The 25169-nt window shown below is 35.7% G+C and overlaps 1 protein-coding gene across 1 annotated transcript in view; it reads right to left on the reverse strand.

The window, feature by feature from the left end:
• CERKL (ceramide kinase like) overlaps positions 1–25169 on the reverse strand; it is a 127536-nt gene that overhangs the window by 43761 nt on the left and 58606 nt on the right. Inside the window, exons 2-3 of the mRNA XM_056110409.1 lie at positions 24235–24477; positions 2738–2869 (exon numbers count right to left, since the gene is read on the reverse strand). Coding sequence (XP_055966384.1) covers positions 2738–2869; positions 24235–24477 — 375 coding nt within the window. The remainder of the gene's footprint in view (positions 1–2737; positions 2870–24234; positions 24478–25169) is intronic.

Raw genomic sequence — 25169 nt, forward strand, 5'->3', positions numbered from 1 at the left:
TGGTGGTAGAATTATGTGTTGGTATATTGAATGCCTGTAAGAAATGTATCATGAAGAATTTTGTAAACAATGGAGTTTAAATAAAGGGAAAAACAATAAAATAAAATGAGTAAAAGAACACATAAAAATCTACGCCAACTCCTAATCAATATATGCTGAGTAAACTCCTGAATGTAATATGTTAGCTGTATTCTGGATTCAAACTTTCTTTGAAAGCATTGTTGGGGAACTTCTTAGAAGTCAACTTTCAATTTAATAGATTCCAGATTTCAGTCTAAATAGCCTCAAATTTCAGGGAATAAAAAACTATCACTTCGGTCTATGAGAAGTATCTTGATGGTTAAGAGAGTGATGGCCTTATCTGAGCATAAAGATTATATTTACTTATTTATTTTTCGGGGGCCACAGCTAGCAGTACTCAGGGTTTACTTCTAGCTCTGCTCTCAGAGATTACAGTCCTGGAAGGCAAAGGGGTCCACACAGGCTACTGGGTATTGAACCCAAGTCAGCTGCATACACTGTACCTTTACTCCTGTCCAAACTCATAGACTTATTTTGATTGTCAAATTCAAAGTAGAAAATATATCTAATCCTTGTTCAAATTTAAGTATGAACAAGTGTGAATATTTAATCTTTGTTCAAATTTAAGTATGAACAAAGATAAGTATGAACACATACCTCTCCTCCATCAAACTAGATTTTCTGAACAAAAAAAATCTACAAAAACAAACAAAATGTGTTTGGGGTCACACCCAACTATGCTCAGAGATCACTTCTGGTGGTGCTCAAGAGACCATATGTGGTGTCTGGGATCAAATATGGATCAACTCCTTGCTGCTCAAGTGCCCTAACACCTGCACTATTGCTCCAGCCCACTGGAAACCACTTTATGATGATAAAGGGAGCCAAATTTAAGAAGTCTAAAGAAGGAAAGTGAAATTATGAAAGAACCTTCAAAATGTTGAGTATAATGTACATACATGATTTGCATGTGTCTGCTAGCTTGTTTTTATGTTTGTGCACAGAGTCCATGTTTTGTCTTGACATTGAAAATTTCTCAGTTCAAAAAACTAGCTCAAATTCTTTTTTGATCAAATTTAATATCATCCTTTGAGAATTTATGTTTTTGAAATAAAAATACATATTTTGTTTATTATTAACCTCTATTTGATTTCCTAATAAACTAAAGGTCACTCAAGAGCAGGCAGAATAGTTCACTCATCTTGCATTTTGCAGAATTTAGCACACAGCATTCAAGAAACAAGAAACTATTGTTTCTTGGACTAAATGATATATGTAATGTCCTCATAAAGCTCCTTTTGGATATTAAACAAATGCCAAAAAAAAAGTTGGAGATATTATTGAAGTTGTCATTATGCTTATTCAACTTTTGATTATCCTAATGTGAATTTCAAACCTTTCCTGCTGCTCATCTTTGAAACATTTCATTTGAAAGGAATAATCAATGTTAATTATCTCTTTTTCTTAGAAATCAGCTCCACGTAAACTAAAGCCACAATGGTGAAAGGGTAATTGCAAGGCATCTTTATTTTTTTATTTTAAATCAAAAAATTCTTCTAGAGTATTTCTCTATGAAAAAAATCTCTATTTCCCTGGTAGAGAACACTGAGGGTGGCTGACCTTCCCCCAAAGGCTGCCTTTTTATTTTAGATACTACTTTCTATCCCAATCCAAGTCATGATGTGTGGACTTCAATAACCTTATTTTTATATTAGGCCTATCTTACTAGCTGAGTAATCCAGGCCACTCTGTATCCCTTCCCCAGATATTTCAATTGGGAGCATCACATTTCAAGGGCACTGTGGCCTTATCTTCGGAATAGCTTATTAATGCAATACTCTTCACCAATTAAAACATACTTCAATTTTCCTGTGTGCATTTGTAAGAAACATAATTAAAATGAGACTAAGAAAGAGGAAATGATTTTCCATATTACTAATCTCATCTGATATTGAGTCCTTTCTCCCCACACCGTTACTGTCATGGGGGGTGGGAGGAACAAAGTCTTAAGGAAATAAAGGAATTTTCTCACTAAACTTGAGGAGTTGAAGAATATTTTATTAAACTTTTATCCATTAGCCATAGAGTTAGCAAGTTTCTATTTTCCTTGAAACTTTTTTTTTACTTTAGAAATGAATTTAAGTTTCTAGCTTCAAAAAAAATCTATCTCCATCCAGCAGATTAGTGCTTAGTTTTGACCTAATAACCAGCAGGGGTCAGAGTCAGAACAAAAACCACCTAATGAATTATTTCGTGGAAAGACATCAAACATTTAAGTCAGCAAACAAATTGCTTGTCAACCTACATTGTGCAAATAACAAGTATCTCAATGATCAGAAAGTATGCAAAACAAAAATTATTAAATTCAAAATCTATAATCTAAAGCAAAACATTGATATTCTGGTTTTTTTTTCATTTTTGATTCCTTGGTTTTTGGACCACATTCAGCTGCACTCAGGGTTTACTCCTGGCTCTGTGCTCAGGAGTTACTCCTGATGATGCACAGTAAACCATCTTTCCAACCTCAACATTGATAATCTGAAATAAGAAGAAACTATAATCCTAGAGTTGGATATAGGTAGGTTATGGAAGCATATAAAATAACTTAGATGTCACTTAATAACCTCCCTAAATTAGATTTAAAACAAACTTACAGTACTTTACTTCCTTAATTATTACATCTTAAATAGAATATTATATTCCAAAAAATACTTACTTGTTACATCAGTTTTTATATCTGCAATCTTAAATAATGGTTCAACCTTCTCATAATAGACCTGCGTAGCTTCCTTTTTGTGGCTTTGGGGATTAAGGAGTATCTTTAATGATTTTGGTCTGTTTGAAAAACCTAAGAGGAAAACATAAAATTATAAAGTCTCTGACAACATGTGTTTTTCTCCTAAAAACCACACATTAAATCCAATTTTTCTCCTTATAATAGTATTTGCTATATTTCTTTGAAATGTTTTCTAAATGTGGCATTATTTTAAAATATTTATATTTTTCTACCAGCAGAGCAGTTCTGTTCCTCTTAAAATAAATGAGTTTTTAACAAAACATTGAATGTTTTACAGAAGATGTGAGTGAAACCACCTTTATGAATATTAGGCAATGTTTATGCATATTTAACAAATCATAGAAAATAACAGATCAAGCGTTACTTCAGCAGTGGTTTGGAATAGGAAGCTGACTGGGAAGAATGCAATAGAGTACAACAAAAAGAAAGTCTACTTCACCTCCTTATATTAAAAAAAAATGCCATTGTTAGAATTGGTGGCACAGGGATCCCCAGGCTGCCTGCCCTGTTGATTGGCCAGGGTGGAAGAGTGGAGGGCAGGGTAAGTTTCAGCCCCCAGAACAATGCATGTAGGGAGCTCAAACTTAGGTTGAGGTCACAGTTCAAGCTTGAATAAGGTGGGGGAAGGGATTCCTCCCCTGGGAACTAGGAAAGCAATACCTCTTAGCAAGGATGCGATGAGAGTGCTCCCTCACATTTGGGGCTGAGATTTGATACTACAATTTTCTGAGCTTGTAAGATGCTTATCATTTGGAACCCAGTTGGAGCAGGTGCAAAGCAAATTTTCTGTCATTAGGAAGGGGCAGGATGGACAGTGGAGCCAAGGAAATCTGAGGACCAGCTATCCAAATGTATCTTTCATGGCAAGCTGCTTTCTGAGGACCTGGTTTCAAAGTTTAAAAATGCAGCTAGAAATGTCCTGTTATAAATAAAGCCACTACAAGCCATTTATAAAAAGTCATTTTTTTTACAAATGACCACTTTATCAGAATCAGGTTTTTTTTTAGCAAGTGGAGACAATATTCCCATCAGATTTTATATAATAAAATCCTCCAACAGCACGTACTACTTTAAATTCAGGGAGAATTTTGGAGGGAGAGATAGGAACTCTGAGTCTCTTACATTCTCTGTAATTGTCCTGGGGCCCCCTACTTTAGTAAAAGACTCTGTAACTTTCATCAACACCCAGATCTGAAACTTCAAAACCACATTCCATTCCTTTTTTTCCCCTTCATTTTTATTGTGGGGCCATAACTGCTGATACTCGGGTCCAGCTCTGTGCTCAGGACAAATCCTGGCAGTTTTCGGGGGACTGTATGGGGTGCTGGAAGATCAAAGTTAAGGCCAAGTGCAAGGTTAGCATCTGTACTATCTCTCAAGTCCCACATTACTTGAGACGTTACTGGGCCCGCTCGAGCAAATCGACAATCAACGGGAGGGCCTTTACCTTTACCTTTTACATGTAAATGAATCCCCTGTTCATAAGACAGCCACTCTTTGCTTTCATGCTATCTGGCTGTTACCCCCAGTTGCATGTTCTCTCATGCCATACATGAACACCTTCGTTGTTCCTCTGCCATGAATTCACCCTGCAAAATCACTGCAATCAGTTTTTCCATGGCATCACTTCCTTTAGACTCCCTAAATCACCTACATAAGCTTACCAGTCTTTTCTCCTTCATTTCTCACAGATGTTTAAGAAACACTTATTGAGCTTTTGTGTTGGGTCCTGAGAAGAGGGATAAAATGATTAAGTGTGGTTTGTACTTAAAAGAGGAAGGTGTGAGACACACAAACAAATCTTGGACCCCAGCAACTTGCTGCAGAAATGGCCCCAGACTTTGCAATAGGCTATTTCCGCTGGGCAACTCCAGACGGTGGCAGACACCGTCCCTCCACCTGCTCTCTAGGAGCCCCGGCAGCCGCCATTTTCTAGAAGTCAGCAACAAGCTCCAGGTATGAGTCACAATAGCACAAAACACCAGGCCTCACAGGGCATGGGAGGAGTGGGACCTTTTCCTTCCCCCCACCCCGACGGAACCTAGAGATGATGCCACATCTGGCTACCATCTACTTAAGCTCCCACATGGCTATGATTCATAGACACACAAACAAACCTCAGACCCAAGCAACTTGCTGCAGCGATCTCTTTAGACCCTAATTATTAAAATTTTAGAATTTCTAGAGCACGTGGCCACTCTTGTGGCCACATGACATTATATTGTATCTATAACAAGCAATACAAAACACATTGTCTAGCATTGCCTTTTTGGCAGGTATGAGTAGTGGTGGGACTGGTCTCAAAATATCGAAGGTAACTAACATAGAGAAAGAGAGAAAGAGAGTATTGTGCAAATTGTCTGCCACACAGGCAGGGAGAGGTGTAGAATGGGGGTGGGAGGGTGATACTAGGGATTTTGGTGGTGGAAAATGTGCACCGGTGAAGGGATGGATGTTTGATGACTGTATGATTGAAGCTCAAACATGGAAGCTTTGTTACTGTATCTCACGATGAACCAATAAAAAAATGAAAATATAAAAATTTAAAAAAATTAAAGAGGAAGGTGTATCTACAAGTAGAGAGAGCACAAAATGGTACTTAGTAACAGAGACACAAAGTGCAATGGGAGTTTGAGAGATAGGTGGGTTAATTCTCATCAAGAATCTAAAAAAGGCTATCTGGAGTTGTTTTTTGAGAGGTACTTTGGTTTATGCTCTTTACCACTATAAATTTCCTCTGTCTTTTCATTATCTCATTCCATCTTTTAGCAGGGGTAGAGAGAGGCAGGAAACTGTAAATGAGACCAGCAAGATCAAATGCAGACAGTCAAGTAAAATAAAGTTTTCTGTTTCTTTTTCTTCTTTCCCATCATGCTCCAAAATTACTCTATTTCTTGGTAGATATAAGATAAGCAAGGCTTTTTATTTTTCCATTCTACCTCATCCCTGCTACTATCAAAATTCTACCACTTTTTCAAAACTCACGTCAAATGTCACTTCCCCATTAAAGTCTTTCCTAATCATTAATATAACCCACCTCTCTGCTTACAACCAACATATATATATATATATATATTTACTGTGTATTTTTATGCTATTTAGACAGAAGATACTGATTAAAGATCCAGAACACTTGAAATACCTGGAATATTGCAAAATGGAAAAGAGAGTAATATGCCACACTGCATTCAATTATTTGAAAATCTACAGTAATCATCATACAACTTCTCAACATAAGCAGCCGGGGGCTGGAGAGACGACAGAACAGGGAAGGCCGCGCGACATCTTATCAGGACATCTTTTTATGATATCTTATTATCTCATTCCTACTCTGGACAAACTTGCAGGCTATCGAATATAGCCTGCCCACAGGGCAGAGTCTGGCAAACTCCCCGTGGTGTACCAAATATGCCAAATACCAGTAACAATGATGGGTCTCATTCTCCTAAAAAGCCTTCAATATAATCTCAGGGCTAGGATAAAAGAGACGTTACTAGGGCCTGCTCGAGGCAATCGACGAATAACAGGATGATGAATGAATGAAAAAAAAAACAGTAATCATGAATACACAAATAAGAGGGAGAAAAAGGAAAAAAATAATAGTGGAGCAACTGGGGCTTTTCGCCTTATCTCATTTCCTTAGTTCAAGGTACATAATAGGCGATAAACTATTGAATAAATGTATAAGAAGAGAGTATTAGTCTTAGGTCGTCTAAATAACAAGTATTTTAATTCACTAAAAACTTCATACTTGCTCTCTCCCGAGTGGGTTCTAGAAAACGAGAGCCTATGAGTAAACTAGATGGTATTTCCTCCAAGAAGCTTCCATTCTAACTGTGGAGACAGAAACAAGGCTATTTAAAGCATGTTAAGTGTGAGTAAGTTCTAGTAATAATAACACTGAAAATTTGCAGTCTAAGGTGCAACTACCAGAACTCTGCAATGTGCCTGTTAAGGTGACAGGTGGCAGTGGGGAGATACGGAATATGGGAACATTGGTACAGGGAAAGTTGACACTGGTGGTGGGACGGTGCTAAAATAGTATATGCCTAAAATTCTACTTTCACTAACTTTGTAAGTCATGGTTCTTTAATTTTAAAAAATTATAACATTTTTTAAAATATTAATCTCAGTAGTGGGAGGAATGGAGTAAATCTGACATTCTGATCAGAGAAGATTCTATCACCCAGAGCCTGGCAGACTTTTATAATGACTTAGCTTCAGGTATAAGTGAGAGCAGTGTATTTTGAGCAGTGAAGCATCATCACTTTGAGTATTAGCTGGATCACTGTACCTACTATGTAGAAAGTAGATTCAGGGAAGGCAAAGAACAACAATCTAACAATGGATGCGGTACGCCAATAAATGATTTTGAATAAATGATTGTGAAAAGAACAAAATCACTGAAGTGGAAATTGTAAGTAAATTTAGGTTTTAGATATATTTTGAAAGCAGAGATGATGGATGGAACTGTTTTTACTATTTGGAAATAATACGTAAGAAAAAATAATGAAATGTGTGGCTGTAGAAGGAGTAACATGTGAGCTTTAAGGTAGAAAAAGTGAAAAGTGGTGGAAACAATAAATTATGACTTCAGTGAGGTTGAAAGATTTTAGGTGTTGGGAAAGAAGATCAGGCAAACTAGGAAGAAAGAAGTCACTAAGTACATGCTTGTTAGGATACTAAAAACTGAGGTTGAATGCTACTGGAAATGAAAATTGCAATATCTGAGGAAGCTTGATATTCTATTTTGCTAATAATTAGCTCATGCCATCTCAGGACAAAATAGGAGTAGGGAATGGTGCTCCTATCTTCAGGAGGTTTGTAGATCCTGTATTTGAAGTATTACTGTATCACTGTCATCCCTTTGTTTGTAGATTCACTAGAGCAGGCACCAGTAACGTCTCTATTCCTCCTAGTCCAGAGATTTTAGCAGCCTTTCCTTCTGTCCTTACTCGTCTTTACCAACGATTGGAGGCTCTTTCAGGGTCAGGCGAATGAGCCCTGTTATCGATATGTTTTTGGCATATCAAATATATCACGGGGAGCTTGCCAGGCTCTGCCCATGTGGGTGGTGTACTCTCAGTAATATATATAATATGTATTATATATAAAAATTATATATATATAATTTTTTGCCTACTGTCTGAATCCCATCAAATATGGTGTGGTAGTTATGGAAAATGGGTAGGAAGTGTCTTATGATGTGTATTTGAAGTAATATAAAAAAATATACTGTAATATCATAAAATGTGTATTCTAGGTAGAATACCTAGGAAACATGTTTATGTCAGTAAATTTCATAGTTATAAGTCAATTGCCTCATTACTTCAATTTTTATATGAATGCATGATGAAAATGAATGTTGTAGATGATAAGACATACTGTGTAACAAGTGTTAGTGCTTGCAGAAAAATGGTAAACAAGAATGCCAACTCATATATAAAGTAAACCTTCATAGCAGTGAAGCCAAACCACCAACTTCCTATCTTTGATTATCTTGCGCTGACCTGCCCTGTGAGTAATTTACCTAACAGGAAGTGATTGACTGGTTTCTCTGCTATGTGGGGCAAAATCCAGAGCTCAGGACATTACTTTCAGTTGTAAAACTTGGCAACCAAGGTAGTCAAATCAACTTGGTAACAGTGCTTGTTAAATTCATATTTACTTCCATCCCTGTGTGAAGGTCACTTTAATTTTATGTCCATTATTTATACCTTGGGCTTACTCTAAAGAAATACTGACTAAAATCTATAGAACAAAGAAACTACCTGACTTTTCTTTTCCAAAAAAAATTCTCTTTAGTGAGTATTCTAATCGAACATTAATTAAATGTTCTGTTCTTATTCTGTGAAAGGCATCTATATACTCCTTCCTCATACAGACTCATCACTAACTTACCAATACTTTCCTTCACTGTTTATTACAATTTAGCAAACTTAAATGTAGACTATGCTCAGAAAACATTGATGTTGGGCCATCATTCCTTAACAAGTAGTATTATTACTGTGAAATTGGTTTTATTCTTCAGTTTGTAGGACCTTAAGTATCAGATGAAAAAATCACATGCAAAATTCCAGAGGCTTATGGAAGCATAGCTATTTAACAGCTTTAAGAAAGGAGTTTTGGGATCCCCTAATGTTCTCTGCTTGGTCTCTCATAGTTCCCTCACTGGTTGCTTGTTGGTTGCACATTGTTTCCAGTGTACACAGTCCTTGACCTTTGCAGATATCTCCAGTGCTATCCTTGACTTTCACAGGCTGTCCCCTAGTTCGTCACTGATGTTCTATAGTCTGTCATTTTTTCCCTAGACCTATCTATCATGGCTTGCTGACCACCAAAAGATTTCCCCTTCTGGAATGCCCTACCACAGAGGCATGGTGGGATGGGAGGCACGGGGGTGGGAGGGATACTGGGATCCATGGTGGTGGAAAATGGGCACTGGTGGAGGAATGGGTATTTGATCATTGTATAATCGAAACCCAAGCACAAAAATTTGTAAGTCTACAACTGTACCTCGTTGTGTTTCACTAATAAAAAATAAATAAATAAATAAATAAAGATTTCCCCTTCCTTGCTCTCTTCTAAGAATGTCGGAGTGAGAATGTAATGCTTCAATAGCTCAATTCTCTTCTATAATAAAGAACTGTTTCTAACTTATGTCAAATTTATTTCCTCTAGTCCACTGATCATAGAAAATATATGGGTCTAGAACAATAGTACAGTGCATAAAGTTCTTGCCTTACATGTGGCTAAATAGGTTCAATTCCTGGCATCCTGTATGGTTCCTTGAGCCAAGATTACCCCATGAGCATCACCAGGTATCTACCACTACCCCCACGGAAAAAAGAATAAAGAAAATGTACCATAAGGGTAGGGACTTATCTTGCAAACGTCTGACCCCCGTTTGGTTCCCAGAACACCATTTTTTCCCCAATCCCTATTAGGACCAATCCCTGAGCTAAGAGCTAAGAGAAGTCTTTAAGGATTGCCAGATGTGATCCACAAAAAAATAAGCAATCCAATCAAGCTTTTATAATGAAGCCTATATTTGGAGGGGTTACTAAATACTATCAATTGCAGAAGAAAAACAATTTTTAATACAGAATGTCATATACTTAGAAAGAATGAATTAATTAGAAAATCTTCACTTCTTCCCTAATTGGTTAAAGAAAGCACAATAAATGCATATTAAAACCATTACGTGAAAGTGTTAAAAACTTTAAAAAGCTAAAAAACTCACTGGGTCCTAAAGTTCTACCTAAAAACTTTTCTACTAATTTCAAAAGCACACATTATAATAAGAGATAAAAAGAGATAAAAAGTTTACATCCTGGGACAGAGAGATAGTACAGCAGATAGGGCGTTTGCCTTGTATGCGGGCCAATCCCCAGTATCCCCTATGGTCCCCCGAACAATACTAGGAGTCATTCCTGAGTATAGAGGCAGGAAGAACTTCTGCGTATAGTCGAGTGTGACCCTCCCCCCAAAAAAACCTCCTTAGCTCCTGGATAAATCAGCCTGGGGAAATCCTTAGCCTCATTACTAGTGAGACAGACTTTAAGTAACCCTTGTGACGGGAAGATATTGGTAAATCCAAAGTAAAATCACTTCTCACCACCTTTCCTGCTGTCAATCCTGTTTAAGTTACTATATCTTACCTAGATTATACCACATTCCGCTTTATAATTAATCTCTTGGTTGTTCTGTCACCATCTATACAATTTGTTCTTCACTTGACATTGTTAAAGTAAGTTATATCACATTATTCCTATGCTTAAAACTCCTAAGTGACCCTCCCCTACTTATCTCGGAATAAAAATTTTAATTAGATAAGCATGAGAGATGAAGACCTTTCATGCTCAGGTGACCCCTGCTACCTTTCACCTCAATTCTCACTAGTTTGCTAACTATACTCAGCACATGATTTTCTTGCTCTGCCTTTCATACATACTGTTGCCTTAAGATATTTTACCTTCAGATGTCCATGTAGCCTCATCCTGTTTCTTTCAGTTAGTCCTCTTCTGAGCTGGAGTGATAGCACAGCGGGTAGAGCATTTGCCTGGCTGACCTGAGTTCGTTTCCTCTGCCCCTCTCAGAGAGTCTGGCAAGCTACTGAGAGTATTTCTCCCGCGTGGCAAAATCTGGCAAGCTCCCGTGACGTATTCGATATACCGAACACAGTAACAAGTCTCACACTGTTACTGGGCCCGCTTGAGCAAATCAATGAACAACGGGAGGAGGACAGTGACAGTGACAGTCCTTTTCTATAATTTCTCAGCCAATAAAACCCTTCCTTGACCATCTGTGTAAAACAGCACTTCTTTTTCTTTGTTTTGTTTGGAGCCACACCTGGTGGTGGTCAGGACTTAATTCTGACTAGATGCTCAGGGTTCTTTCCTGTCAGGACTCAGGGGAATATACGATGCAGGGATCAAACTTGTGTCAGCTATATGCAAGGTGAGTGCCTACTCACGTATTGTTGCTTTGCTCCCAAGACTTTCATCCCATTCCCTGGGAGTATTGTGTAATCATTTGATGTCACAGAAATATTTTTGATTCTTATTCAAACTACCATTTCTATGAACAAAAACTTTGTGCCGTCCTCAAAGAAAATTCACAAGCTGGAATCTTAATCCCCAATATGATCATTAGTAGGTGTGACTTAGAGGCGTAATTAGAAGATGAAGATGAGTGTCCTTTAGGATTACTGATCCTAATCTAAGAAAGCACTTTACTCTTTCTACTATATGTCACAAAAGAACTCTCATTAGAACCTAATGATGCTGATGATAGCTTAATCTTGGACTTCCACAAATTTCAGAACCCTGAAAATACACTTCTCTTTATTTTAAGCCACATGGTCTATGACATTTTTAATATAATTTTCTATTCCTCTACTACTCAAGATCAAAGATTGTGTTGTTTTGCTCTCTGCTACACTTAGTAGGTATCAGAATAGCATCAAGCACACAGTAGAAACCCAATAAATATACATAATTACCTAACATTCTGTTTTTAAATGTCAAAATTTAAAATGAAGTATATGACCAAAATTCCAACTGTCTTATGTAAAATATTAATATATCAATAATTTTAGCAAAACTAGCAAAAAACTATGCCTAGCCTATTTTTTAAAGTGCTCTGATGTAAAATAAGCCCAGAAACATAAAATTTAATTTATATCTGTATATTTCTTTTTAAAGTCAATATATTAAGAATCAAAGATATATGTAAAATAAATTTTGCCACATCTAAATCCTGTAACACTTTAGCAGGAAAATCTATCACTAGTTCCAAGTGAATATTTTTAAAACTAGAAGTAATTTAATTCCATATTTTACCCATACTTACAGCTTTTAAAATGAAAAATATATACTTAAAATATGATGATAATATTTTCTGTTAGGTTTAAACAGCAATGAAAATAACACTCTTTTGCTCCAACCACTGTGCCTCCCAGAAAGAAGCCCACCAATGATGATAAAAATCACTGTAGGCCTGCAGACTTAAGTCTCTTGGTCACAAGTTTGTTTTGAAAAGCAACCTCAATCATTTCACAAATGACTTGGTTCTCAGTCCTCTGGAAATATCTCTATTCATACTAGGTATAGACCTTTTTAGCCTGCCAGTTTGCAACAAACCAGCAATGTAAAACAGAATGACCAACTGTTCCTCTGTAAGAAATGTGCTAATATGTACTAGTTTAAACTTGATCTATCAGTGAGCCAATGAACCATGAAGGGTGAGGGTTAATCAGCGAATTTTCTGAACAAAGCCTCATGAGAGCAACAGGGACTCCATTCCCAGGTTCACATCTGTGCTGTTTTGAGTGAAGCATGATAGAAACTGCACAGCGCTCATCAAAGTTAAGAGTCCAGAACCTTGTCAGAGTTTTGCGTATATTCACAGCCAGTTTATACAGAAAAGCAACCAAACAGTTTCAAAGATAAAACCCATAAACAGGATATAAAGACCTCAGTTCACTGCAGCTCTCGGGAGCTATTAATATTAAACTATGCTCAGTTAATGTATAACAACCCTTCACACATAAGATTTGACAACTTATCAGTAGCGCTCAGAGTTGGAGGTATTTTATATTACATGGTTTGTGTTAAGATGTATTAATTTTACTCAATTACCAACAAATTATTTATTGATGTGCCTTACAAATACAGAATATAATCTATGGAGAATTTAGTGTAATAGCACGTATAATAACATCTAAGTTCATATAAAGCCTGAATGTGGGTTGTTACATCTATATTTAACAACTAAACCTGATTAAACAGCATTCAGTGCGAAGAATCACCCATTGCGGGGACCAATCACCTCCATATGACAGTATTTAAATGATGACAGTCAAAACTATGTACATGAAAAAGGAGAATAAGAGAATAGCAGGAAAAGAAGAAAATTCAACCAAATATTCATTCATTTATTTTTAGCTTATTTTTTATATTATACTAGAAAATATTTTTATTTATTTTTGTTTGTTTGGGGGCCACCTCTGGTTTTGCTCAGAACTTACTCTTGGTTCTGTACTTTGGGATCACTTGGAGGGTTATATGGGGTTCCAACGATAGACCACAGTTCAGATGCGCAAAAGATAAGCACATACCAAGTCTTTTACTACTGTTTTAAGTTTCTTGCTTATAATAGTCTGTTCAAGTTTTTTATATTTTCATTTTTTTGTATTCCTACTTATATTACTATTTCTACTTTTAATTCAATCTTGGGAGGTTATTTATGATTATAAAAATTTCCCTTTCTTCTAGGTTCTCCAATTTATAGGCATAAAGTTGTTCTTTATGTATTTCTGTAGTATCTGTTGTGATTACTCCCCTTTCATTTTGGATACTTTGAAAAAGTATTTACTCTCTTTCCTTTTCATTAGTCCTGCTAAGTGTTTGTCAATGTTGCTTAATCTTTCAAAGAATAAGCTCCTCATTTCACTTTTTTTATTGCCTTTCTAGTCTATCTTTTTATTATTCCCTTCATTCTACTTACTTTGGGTTTCAGCTGTTCTTCTATTTTTTAGATATGAAGTAAAATGAAATTTTATTCTTATTTTCCTTATTAAGCCTATGTTGTTGTGAATTTTCTTTAACATTTCTTTTGCTGTGACCCATACATTCTGATTGGTTACATCTAATTTTTAATGAATATTGGAGCGATAGCACAACGGGTAGAGTGTTTGCCTTGCACGATCCCAACCCAGCCGACCCGGTTCGATTCCTCCGCCCCTCTCAGAGAGCCTGGCAAGCTACTGAGAGTATCTTGTCCGCATGGCAAAGCCTGACAAGCTACCTATGACATATTCGATATGCCAAACACAGTAACAAAAAGTTTCACAATGGAGACATTACTGGACCCACTTGAGCAAATCGATGAACAATGGGAGGACAGCGCTACAGTGCTACTCATTTCCATGTCATTCTCATTTCCAGGAATAGGTAAAAAGGTAAAGGCCCTCCCGTTGATCATCGATTTGCTCGAGTGGGCCCAGTAACGTCTCCATTGGAGACTTTGTTGTTACTGTGTCTGGCATATCGAATACTCTCGGTAGCTTGCCGGGCTCTCCGAGAGGGGCGAAGGAATCGAACTCGGGTCAGCCATGTTGGCCACTTGTAAGGCGAACGCCCTACCGCTGTGCTATCGCTCCAGCCCCCCATTTCCAGGAATACTTTTACTAATTCCATAATGTCTTCTTTGGTCTAGTGGTGTTCCTTTTTCTTTGTTTCTTCTTTTGGTTTTGGGGTAATACCCACTGATGCTCAATGATGACTCCTGGCTCTGCACTCAGATGGAGCTCAGGGGACCATATGGGATGCCAGGTCAGCCAAGTGCAAAGCAATCACCCAACCTATTGTACTACCTCTCTGGCTCAAGATCTAATGGTTTTCCATAGCATGTAATTCAGGATACAAATTTTAGATATTTTTTTTCCAGTTTCCTCTCTTTTTTTTTTTTTTGGAAATCTGTCTTCACGGCACTAGATCTGATAACATACTTGATATGATTTCACTCTTTATGACTTTATTGGCTCTTATTTTGTGCCACAGCTGTAGTACTGTGCTTCAGCATGTACACTGGAGAATGTTCCATGTACAATGAAGAATAATGTTTATTCAGTTTTTATTTTTCAGAGGGAAGTTGAGAGGGAGTCCTATAAAGGTCTATTAAGCCTAGTTTTTCCATCCTCTTAAAATAAGGTTGTTGTTTCCTTCCTGATTTTCACTTTCTTCTGATCAGTTCCATAGTGAGAATAAATTTTTATTTATTATTAATAATTTCACAGGGTAAATAATTTTTCCCAGTTTGTGGACTGTCATTTTATTTTGATCATCAGATGCTTTAAGGTGCAGAAGCTCCTAAATTTAATTTAGTACCATATGTTTACCTTTGCTTTCATTTGTTGTTTTTCATTGCTTAGTGATGTTTCATTCTAAAAGATATCTCTAGACTCAATGTTATGAACTCTATTTTCCTTAACAACTCATGTCTGATATCAAGAAAATTAACCAATTTTTATTTGACTTTTGTGCATGGTGTTAGAAAAAGGTATGAGTTTATTGTTCTTGCATGTGGCTGACCAACAAAAAAAAAATGGAAAAAAAATTGTTGGTAAGCTGATATATGATATAAGTGGTGTCATAAAACTCTAGGAAAATATAGTATCTAATAAATGGTGTTAGGACAACTTAAAAAAATTTGTAAATAATTTTAATTATTTAACAATTTGTAAAACTCGATCCTAAAGTATTGTGACAGAGATTATATGAGTTGGTTTACGTTAAAAGACACTAGAACAGTATAGCACAGCGGCAGGGTGTTTGTCTTGCAAGGCACCGGCCCGGCCGAGCCAGGTTTGATTCCTCTGCCCCTCTCAGAGAGCCGGACAAGCTACCAAGAATATCTCGCCCACATGACAAAGCGTAGCAAGCTACCCATGACATATTCGATATGCCAAACAGAGCAACAAGTCTCACTTTGGAGACATTACTGGGCTCACTCGAGCAAATCGATGAACAGCGGGAGGACAGTGCTACAGTGCTATAAAACAGTATCTACCACACACTAGATAAGCGATATAATCAGCAAACTTCACCAACCTTCATTGAGCTGGATATTGGCAAGGATACGCAAAAGAAATAACATTTACTGATTTATAAACCGTGTGTAAAATTCCAACCGAACTGCTTGACAAACGTGAATTCTTAAGAGATTATATTATTTAATAAACCAACAATTAGCTTACCTATGTAAGCTGACAGTCACATGTTCTATCAATGGTGTAAGAAATGCTACCAGGGGCCCAAAAAATACTATAGAGGTGAAGGTATGTGCCTTGTACTGGTCTACTCTGATCTGATTCCAGGAACCACATGTAATCCCCCGAGTATCCCTGAGCACAGAACCAGGAGAAAGCCCTGACCTCTGCTGAAGGTAAGACACCACACCTCACCCAAACACAAAAGAAGTGCTACCAAACCTAAAAAGGGAAGGGTCTGATTTTGCTGTGTGGTTCAGCTTTGCAAAGGATTTGCTGACTGCAGCAGGCTTTGAACTGCCACCTGGGCCTCACAGAATAAACAAAGGTGAGGGGCATCTTTTAACAAGATGGAAGTTTCAAGATCAGTCACTCACTTTGTGGGAAGGCACTGAAGTTCAGAACACAGCCTGCCATTAAAAGTAGCAAAGAACACAGGAATCTGAGCAAACAATGGCTCCCACAGATGTGTTCACCTCTCCTCAGAGAACAACAAGAGTGGATAAATGGAAGAAACACAAAGTTTACTTTTTCAGAATACATAAAATGTATTTTTCTTCTAACAAATAAAAATATTTATTCAAAAAATATTTTAGTTCATTCACCTAACCTGTCTCAAACAGCAACCAAACATTCATACAAATTTCTTATAAATTTCCTGGAGTTCCATGTAGTACTTATATAAATACCATGTCATTATCATTAATGGAGTCTAATGAATGCCAGGGGGCTTAATAATAATTTGTCACTTAATAGAATATATTATGTATTTTCTACTTATGCATACTGTGAGAAGAATGCTTTATTACTTCTTACTTCATTTCTTTGTAGGGAAAAAATTGTTCAATGATAATTCATTATATTCTCACATAAAGACTCTTTTCAACTTTTAATATCTTGTGTAGTCTTACAGCACTTAAGATTTTCTGAGGAAATTCTACTAAACATAAAGTCTGAAATTAAATCTCATACCAGCATAATAAAAAGAACTGTCTATAATCTCTTTCAGAGTGATTACCCAATTCATTTATTCATTCAATAAATCTCAATTACCAGTGGTACAGTTGTTCTAAGAAATGTTAAATACTATAAAATACATGATATTATAGCCTACCTGAAGTTAGGAATGCTATTTATTATTTTATTCCTATTTGTTAATGAGTACATTTTTCTTTTAGTGATATTTATTTTGAATTTATTTTGTGGAATTTGTGTCAATAAGTGTTGCCAGTTTGTATATTAAGGGGCATTGCCCATTAATTTGGAAAAACCATCAATAAAACTATTACTCTTTTACATATCAATTTCATATGTAGCTTACCAATTTGTCATTAATTTTATATTTTTCTTTAGAAGGGTGGCTTTTAGAATTTCAATTTTTTTTAATGTAATCACCATGAGATAGTTACAAAGCTATTCAAAGTCGGGTTTCAGTCATACAATTGGAACTCCAAATGTTTAGGTTTTGAATCAGTACTAGGGAAACCAAGATAATAAGATTCTTTCTTGACAAGAAGTTTTTGAATTTTTTATTTCCAAGATAGAGTATAAGCTATATGATAAATATACTTAAGATTGATTGTAAGGTATAACACATACCTGGCAAGCAATAGTACATGGGTTAAGGATTCATATTTCAAAATCAGAGATTTGGGCTCAGTTCCTCTACCAAAACTATCTATATAATATCAGACTGATAATTCTTTTCTTTAAATTATTTAAGCCTTAATTATCTCATGTATAAAATCAAGAGATAGAAATAATTTAATTCTATTTTAAGCCAATTTATATATATTTGTAATTTTATGCTATCGTGGGGCTGGAGCGATAGCACAGCTGTAGGGGGTTTGCCTTGCGTGCAGCCAGCCTGGGTTCGATTCCTCCACCCCTCTCAAAGAGCCCAGCAAGCTACCGAGAGTATCTTCCCCACACCGCAAAGCCTGGCAAGCTATCTGTGACGTATTCAATATGCGAAACACAGTAACAACAAGTCTCAAAATGAAGACGTTACTGGGCTCGCTGGAGCAAATCAATGAACAACTGGAGGACAGTGTTTATTTGTTTGTTTTGAGGATTGATCATATTATTCATTTTGGGTTTTTTCTTTTGTTTCATTTGGGGGACACACCCAGCAGTGTCAGGGTTTACTCTGGCTTTGAGATCACTCCTGGTAGTGCTTAGGGGACCACATGTGATGCCAGGAAACAAACCAGAGTTGGCTACAATAAGCCAGGGTTTGCTGCAGGCAAGGCAACCACCTTAACCCCCATGCTAGTTTTCTAGTCCCAAATGAGATCATTCATAAAAATTACTTACACAAATGACTTGACACACAGTAAATGCTTAATAGCATGTCTGCTCTTATAATTAAATTTTTAAATGGTTTGTCTATAATTTAATAATTGAATAAATATTTAACAGCATGAAAACTTAATTCAATATGTATTAGAAGTATTTAGAAAAATCCTTATTTAGAACTTTGGACATAAGCATGTAAGATCTGACAAAGCAGACCTAATTCTCCCCAACAAAGAAATTTATGCCATGGATGGTCAAAAAGTGTTCTTTCTAGCAAAACAGTTTAAAATATACTAAAAACAACTACAGAATAAATAAGTAGAGAATAGCTCTCATGCCTTATCCTCAAGACATTACACCAATGACTGGAGTAGGAATATAATTTTCTTCGCTAAAATAGCAACTAGTTTTTAAATATAACTATAAGCAATTAAAAGCATAACTATTCCTCTCCCATTTGATAAGAATGTTACTGAGGCCAATAGGAAACCATTGGGAAAATGACTTTGTGTCATTCATGCAAATGTAAATACTATTGATAGTTTTTGAGAATTCTAGCCTGCCATCCCCTGAAAGAGCAGTCCCTGCAAATTAGAGATGACACGAATACAGGAAAGAAACATAAAGAGAAACCTTTGGCACAGTTCTGTCTTTACCAGGCTCGTGAATCTGTCCCAAAGTAATATCTTGGAAAATTAAAGACAACCTTAATGACTCATAAATGGATAATGTTAACCTTTCAGAATACTTAACATAATAAGAATATAGAATGTTATGCCACCTGTAATTAATCCCTGAGAATGTACCACCTTGCTAAATGATGAGTTCAAAGTTGTACATGTGTTCATTAAATCAAACTTGTGTTGTTTAAAACTTCAACATCTGTGGTCCTTAGCCATTGCAACAAGTTGAAATCACTGAACAGACTTCTCAGGAAAACACAAATTTGGACGTCTTGAAACAGTTCACCAAAACATGAGAATTCCCAGATACTAAAACTACATGTCCTAAACAAAATTAATAGTTTTAAATGAAGTTCATGTATGCATACCTCTTACCAAAACTATTATTCTTTATTTTAAATGGTCTCAATTTCTGTTTGATCAAACTCTAATTAAAGACATATATATGGTATATACACAAGTTTTATGTAAAGGTTGTGCATTTTTTGCTTTGTGTCACAATTATTTAAAAAAACAAGCTTTAAAACTATTGACTTTTACTATAATGGCTATATATTATATATAATATATATTAGAGTTATCAGTGACTTATTCTTGAGCTAAAACTATATTTTTTAAGCTCTGAATTCTAAACCAGCTGTAGAATTCCTGTTAATTTATTCATTTCATCATTTTAGCCTTTAACACATTTGTAAGTTTTCCTCTCCATTTCCTAGGCTAAGAAGAATTCTACAAAGGATTTTACTGAATTCATTTTCCGTACTTCTAGCACTTAATACAATTCTTGTAATAAAACGTGCTGGATGAATTAATCTGAGCTTTGTATTAGTCAAAAAATTGAGACTTTCCCATTAGCATTTTAAAATGCATTGGTAAACTGAGGTGAAAAGGAAGGTCTTATTTTCAAATAAAAATATAAATAATTCTAAAAGTCCCTTTTAATGTTTGCAAATCCACTTCATCACTTCTTATTTGATAGGCTTAAAACTTCAAATATTTGAGCTCCTTTCTTCCTTTGTCTGGTGCTGCCATTTTCCTCTTAAAAATTCATCACATACAATTCATTGATAGAACTTAAAATATAAATATGTATATTTAAAACTAACTAAAAATTAAAATATATTTCCGTTTTAATTGAAAGTCTAATTAGGCTAAAATACCGGTTGATAAAACTTTTGATGTCTTCTTTATGTTTTCCTTATGAATAAAAAAAAAGATGTAAAAACCTGACATGAAAAAAAATTGTTCCTTGCTGTTTAAAGATAATATTCAAAAATCAATGCAAAACTTACTTCAGTCTTCTGCTAAAAAGCAAAGTCTTTAGAATTCAAATAGTGGTACTCACTGTCCTCCTGTTGTTTATCGATTTGCTCAAGAGGGCTCAGTAATGTCTCCATTGTGACAATTGCTGCTGTGTTTGGCATATGGAAACCTCACGGAAGCTTGCCAGCCTTTGCCAGGCAGGAGACATACTCTCAGTAGCTTGTCCGGCTCTCCAAGAGGGGCGGAGGAATCGAACTCAAGATCGCCATATTGGCCGCTTGCAAGGCAAAAGCCCTACCCGCTGTGCTATCACTCAAGCCCAGTGGTGTTCAATTAATCTTAAAACAAAATGTTTGTGATGCAGATTTCCTTCACCTTGAATTTAAATCTGCTTCAAACACAAACCACTTCTTAAGACTAATATTGATACCTAGGGAAAACACTGTCTGTCAAATCTGATTGTGGTAGCAAAGAATGGGGACAGTGGATGTGGAGTAAGAATATAATAGCACTGTTGCACTGTCCTCACGTTGGTCATTGATTTGCTGGAGCGGGCACCAGTAACATCTCCATTCTGAGACTTGTTTGGCATATCAAATATGTCAGGGGTAGCTTGTCAGGCTTTGCTGAGCAGGCGGGATACTCTCGGGAGCTTGCTGGGCTCTCCGAGAGGGATAGAGGAATCGAACCCAGGTTGACCACGTGCAAGGAGAACATCCTACCTGCTGTGCTATCACTCCAGTCCAAGTAGATAATACACAAATAAATCTAACTCCATGGACTTAAGAGTCAGAAAGAAGCAAGCAATAACCACATTCTAGAAACTTTATAAGGGACATGCCCCTCAAAGCGTGAGTTTTAAAAAAAATGAAGCTTTTATTTAACTCTTATATAAACAACTGCATACATAGGTTTGACATCAAGAAAAATCTCCAAAGAGTGTCATTGTCACTGTCCTCATGTTGTTCATCAATTGGCTTGAGTGGGCCCAGTAACGTCTCCATTTTGTTGTTACTGTGTTTTGGCATATTGAATACATCACAGGTATATTGCTCCAGCCCTCAAAGAGTGTAAACATTACAAAGAAAGTGTGAATGTAGTGTGACCTTTATTAGAGAGCTTGTAGCCTCTACCATTTACTGTGTATGGGTTAAACACACTGCTCAGCCCATTAAGGGATGGGGATGGGAAGAAGTCCTATTTCTATAGGACTAATCAAGTTTAAGCACAGATGGAACAGTCATTCATTCAGACCATCTTGGTTAGCCTCCTTCATTGTTACAGGATTTGTTTGTTTCATTGGTTGATTTCAAAATTTCATCTATTTGATTTTAGTCAGCAAAATAACCAGGACTATAATGAAGAATACAATATCATATATTTAGTACTTCCATTTTTTAATCAAAGGTACATAAATAAAACATTCCTAGATAATGATAAACTTTAAAGATATAGATTATGTAGTTTATTCATTTTTAATAAAAAATTTGCCTATATTTTAACAAAGTCAACACCAAATATTGTTCAGTGAGCTGAAAAACTATAACAATGTTTGTTTTTATTTTTATTTCTGATCAAGTCTCTCTACTTCTATAAAATTGCTTTCACAAAATTGAACTTTGTTGTAATATCCTCTGATTACTTGTTATTGGCTCAGATTTATTGAGAATGTTGCTTCTCACATCAGTTGTCAATTCTTCATAAGTCCCTTGAGAGATTTCCTGACCTTCAGTGCAAAAAAGATCTTTACCTCTTCTAATCAAATAACATGTTATTTTATAGACCATACAAGTTTCATATATACATGCCTAGAAGATTGAACTAAATTGGATTCACTTATTTAAACATTTAGTTTTTCATCTCTTCTGACACAAATATAAAATAAGAATACAGTAAAAGAACTACTACTAAAATAAATGCTTACATTATATACATATGTGTATATATATATAAATATATGCATCTACCAAGTGTATGAGGTCCTTCCACACAGCTCATATACAAAGAGCTGGACGAAAAAGAAAGTAAGATTTACAAATATATGAGTAAAAAAATTTAATGTAAAATGTCCTTTTCTAAGCCTCCTGAAAATTCAAATTGTGCTATGTTTGCATTCATGTATTTTATTTAATATGCAAAATAATTTCTAACAGGGCTGATCTGCAGGTTATATTATATTCTGATATACATAAAAGTGTGGATATATTATATAAAATATGACCTATAATATATCCTCACTTTTATGTTTTTTAGCCTTTAGAAAAATCTAGTCTGAAATAGACAACTTAAATACCCTTAAAAAACTGTTCATACCTATCCACCTAGCATGTATATAGAAGTTGCCATCAACATGTGTCTGGGAGGAAAACAAATCTTAATATAAGTTTAAGATAAACTGTAACAAAAAATAAATTTTAATAAAACTTTCAAGTGAACTGAATTATTTAATATTTGTATAATTTCAGATTTTCAGAGCTGTCATTGAGTAGTCAGTTCCCTAACTCATTTTCTAATAAATAATACCAAAGCAAGATGTATACCAGGGCAAAACAGCACAAATCAATATCTTTCATGAATATTTGCTCAACAAATACCAGGAAAAGTGCTAAAAAATACCAGAAAACAAAATTCAATAAATTTTAAAATTATCTATCAATGATCAAGTGGCGTGTACTCCAAGAAAATGTTAGTGATTCAACATATGAAAGCTAAATCAATATACTGCATATATACAATAAAATAAAAGTTCACATGAGCAGAAATTTAGCTTTGGTATTATCTGAAATAAGTGAAGAAAGAAGAAAATGAATCACTATTTAAAATGATGGCTTCATAATATTTTTTTAAAATAACTTAAAAAGGTTTTCATTTTTTTAAAATCACACAATTTCAGTTGATATAGAAACTCTTGTCTTTTGGAAAACAGTATGGGCAATTATCAAAAAATTAGAAATTGAGCTCCCATTGGACCCAGTTATACCACTCCTGGGAATATATCCCAGAGAGGCAAAAAAGTACAGTCAAAATGATATTTGCAATTCTATGTTCATTTCTGCACTATTCAAATAGCCAAAATCTGAAAAAAAAGAACCTGAGTGCCTGAGAACAGATGACTGGTTAAAGAAACTTTGGTACATCTACACAACGGAGTACTATGCAGCTGTTAGAAAAGATGAAGTCATGACATTTACATAAAAGTGGTACTACATGGAAAGTATCATGCTAAATGAAATGAGTCAGAAAGAGAGGGACAGACATAGAAAGATTGCATTCATCTGGGGAATATAAAGTAACAAAATATGAGATTAATACCCAAGAATAGTTTCTCGAGATAAGTACCAGTAGGTTCACTCCATGGTTTGGAGGCCAGCTGCACATGCTAGGGAAAAACGAAGCTCAGATAGAGAAGGGAGCACCAAATAAAGGGTGTTGGGAGGATGCTCCCAGGATGAGAGATGCATGCTGAAAGTAGACTATAGACTGAACATGATTGCCACTCAATGCCTCTTTTGCAACCACAGCACCCAAAAGGAGAGAGAAAACAAAAGGGAATGCCCTGCCACCGTGGTGGGGTGGGATGGGAGGGTGGGGACACTGGGAGCACTGGAGGTTAAGAATGGGCACTGGTGGAGGGATGGGTACTCAATCATTGTATAACTGAAACCCAAGCACAAACAATTGTAACTCTACAACTGTACCTCATGGTGTTTCACTAATAAAAATAATTTAAAAAAAAAGAAACTCTTGCGATAAACTTCAACACCCTTGCATAAAAAAATCAACAAACTGGTAATTGAAGGAAACGGCCTCAATATTATATCAAAGATGTATATATTAGTAAACACATATGTATTTGGAGGAAAGTAAACACGTTAAAAAATACCTTAAAGTGTACTTACCTGCCAAAAGTTTTTTCAGCTGTCTAAACCATAGATCACAGTAGTCTTCACTTAGATTAATAAGATCAAGTGTACAATTCTTTAATTTATTTTGTTCCTTTTTCAAACAGAAGAAGAGTGTGATGCCTAGTAAAGTATTGCATTTCTCCTGTTTAGCAGAATACCGCCATTTCAATTTGACAGAGAATATGTCTTTAAGTTCAATAACTTCTTCATCATATAGCAAATCAGGCTTGGAATCACCTGAAAGAGAAATTAAATATTCCTATCAAAATCACTGTGTACACAGCAAACATGTATGAATAATAGCAAAAACGAAAAAAACTGCATTTGCAATTTTTACTAAAATCCTTTATAATTGTTTCAACATCAGGTAAGGAGGAAATGAAGTTTCCCTAGCATAAAGAAATTAAAAAAATGTAATAGTGTGGCTTCCAGACAAAACTTAGGATGTTAAGAATCTAGTTAGATCTAATGCATCAAGAATTCCAAAAAATGGGGGCTGGAGCAATAGCACAGCTAGTAAGGCATTTGCCTTGCACGCAGCCAACATGGCCGACACAGGTTTGATTCCCAGCATCCCATATGGTCCCCCGAGCACCGCCAGGAGCAATTCCTGAGTGCATGAGCCAGGAGTAACCCCTGAGCGTCGCCGGGGTGTGACCCAAAAAGAAAAAAAAAGAATTCCAAAAATATAAGATACAAGAAAGAAAGTACTAGAAGTAGAATTTACTATTTTTTAAATAGTGAGTCACATGTTGTTGAAGGCAACATGTAGAGAAAATAAATGTGTATTCCAGGTGAAGTGAAATATATGCAAAAGGGGAAGAAGTTATGATCATTTGAGAGAAATATTATTAATTTCTGCTAATTATAAAGATATAGTGGAATATTATCATAATCAGACAAGTTTACAGTGTCATGAAACTTTATTT

Source organism: Sorex fumeus, unplaced genomic scaffold, assembly GCF_029834395.1.
Source record: "Sorex fumeus unplaced genomic scaffold, SorFum_2.1 ptg000009l, whole genome shotgun sequence".
Lineage (NCBI taxonomy): Eukaryota > Metazoa > Chordata > Mammalia > Eulipotyphla > Soricidae > Sorex > Sorex fumeus.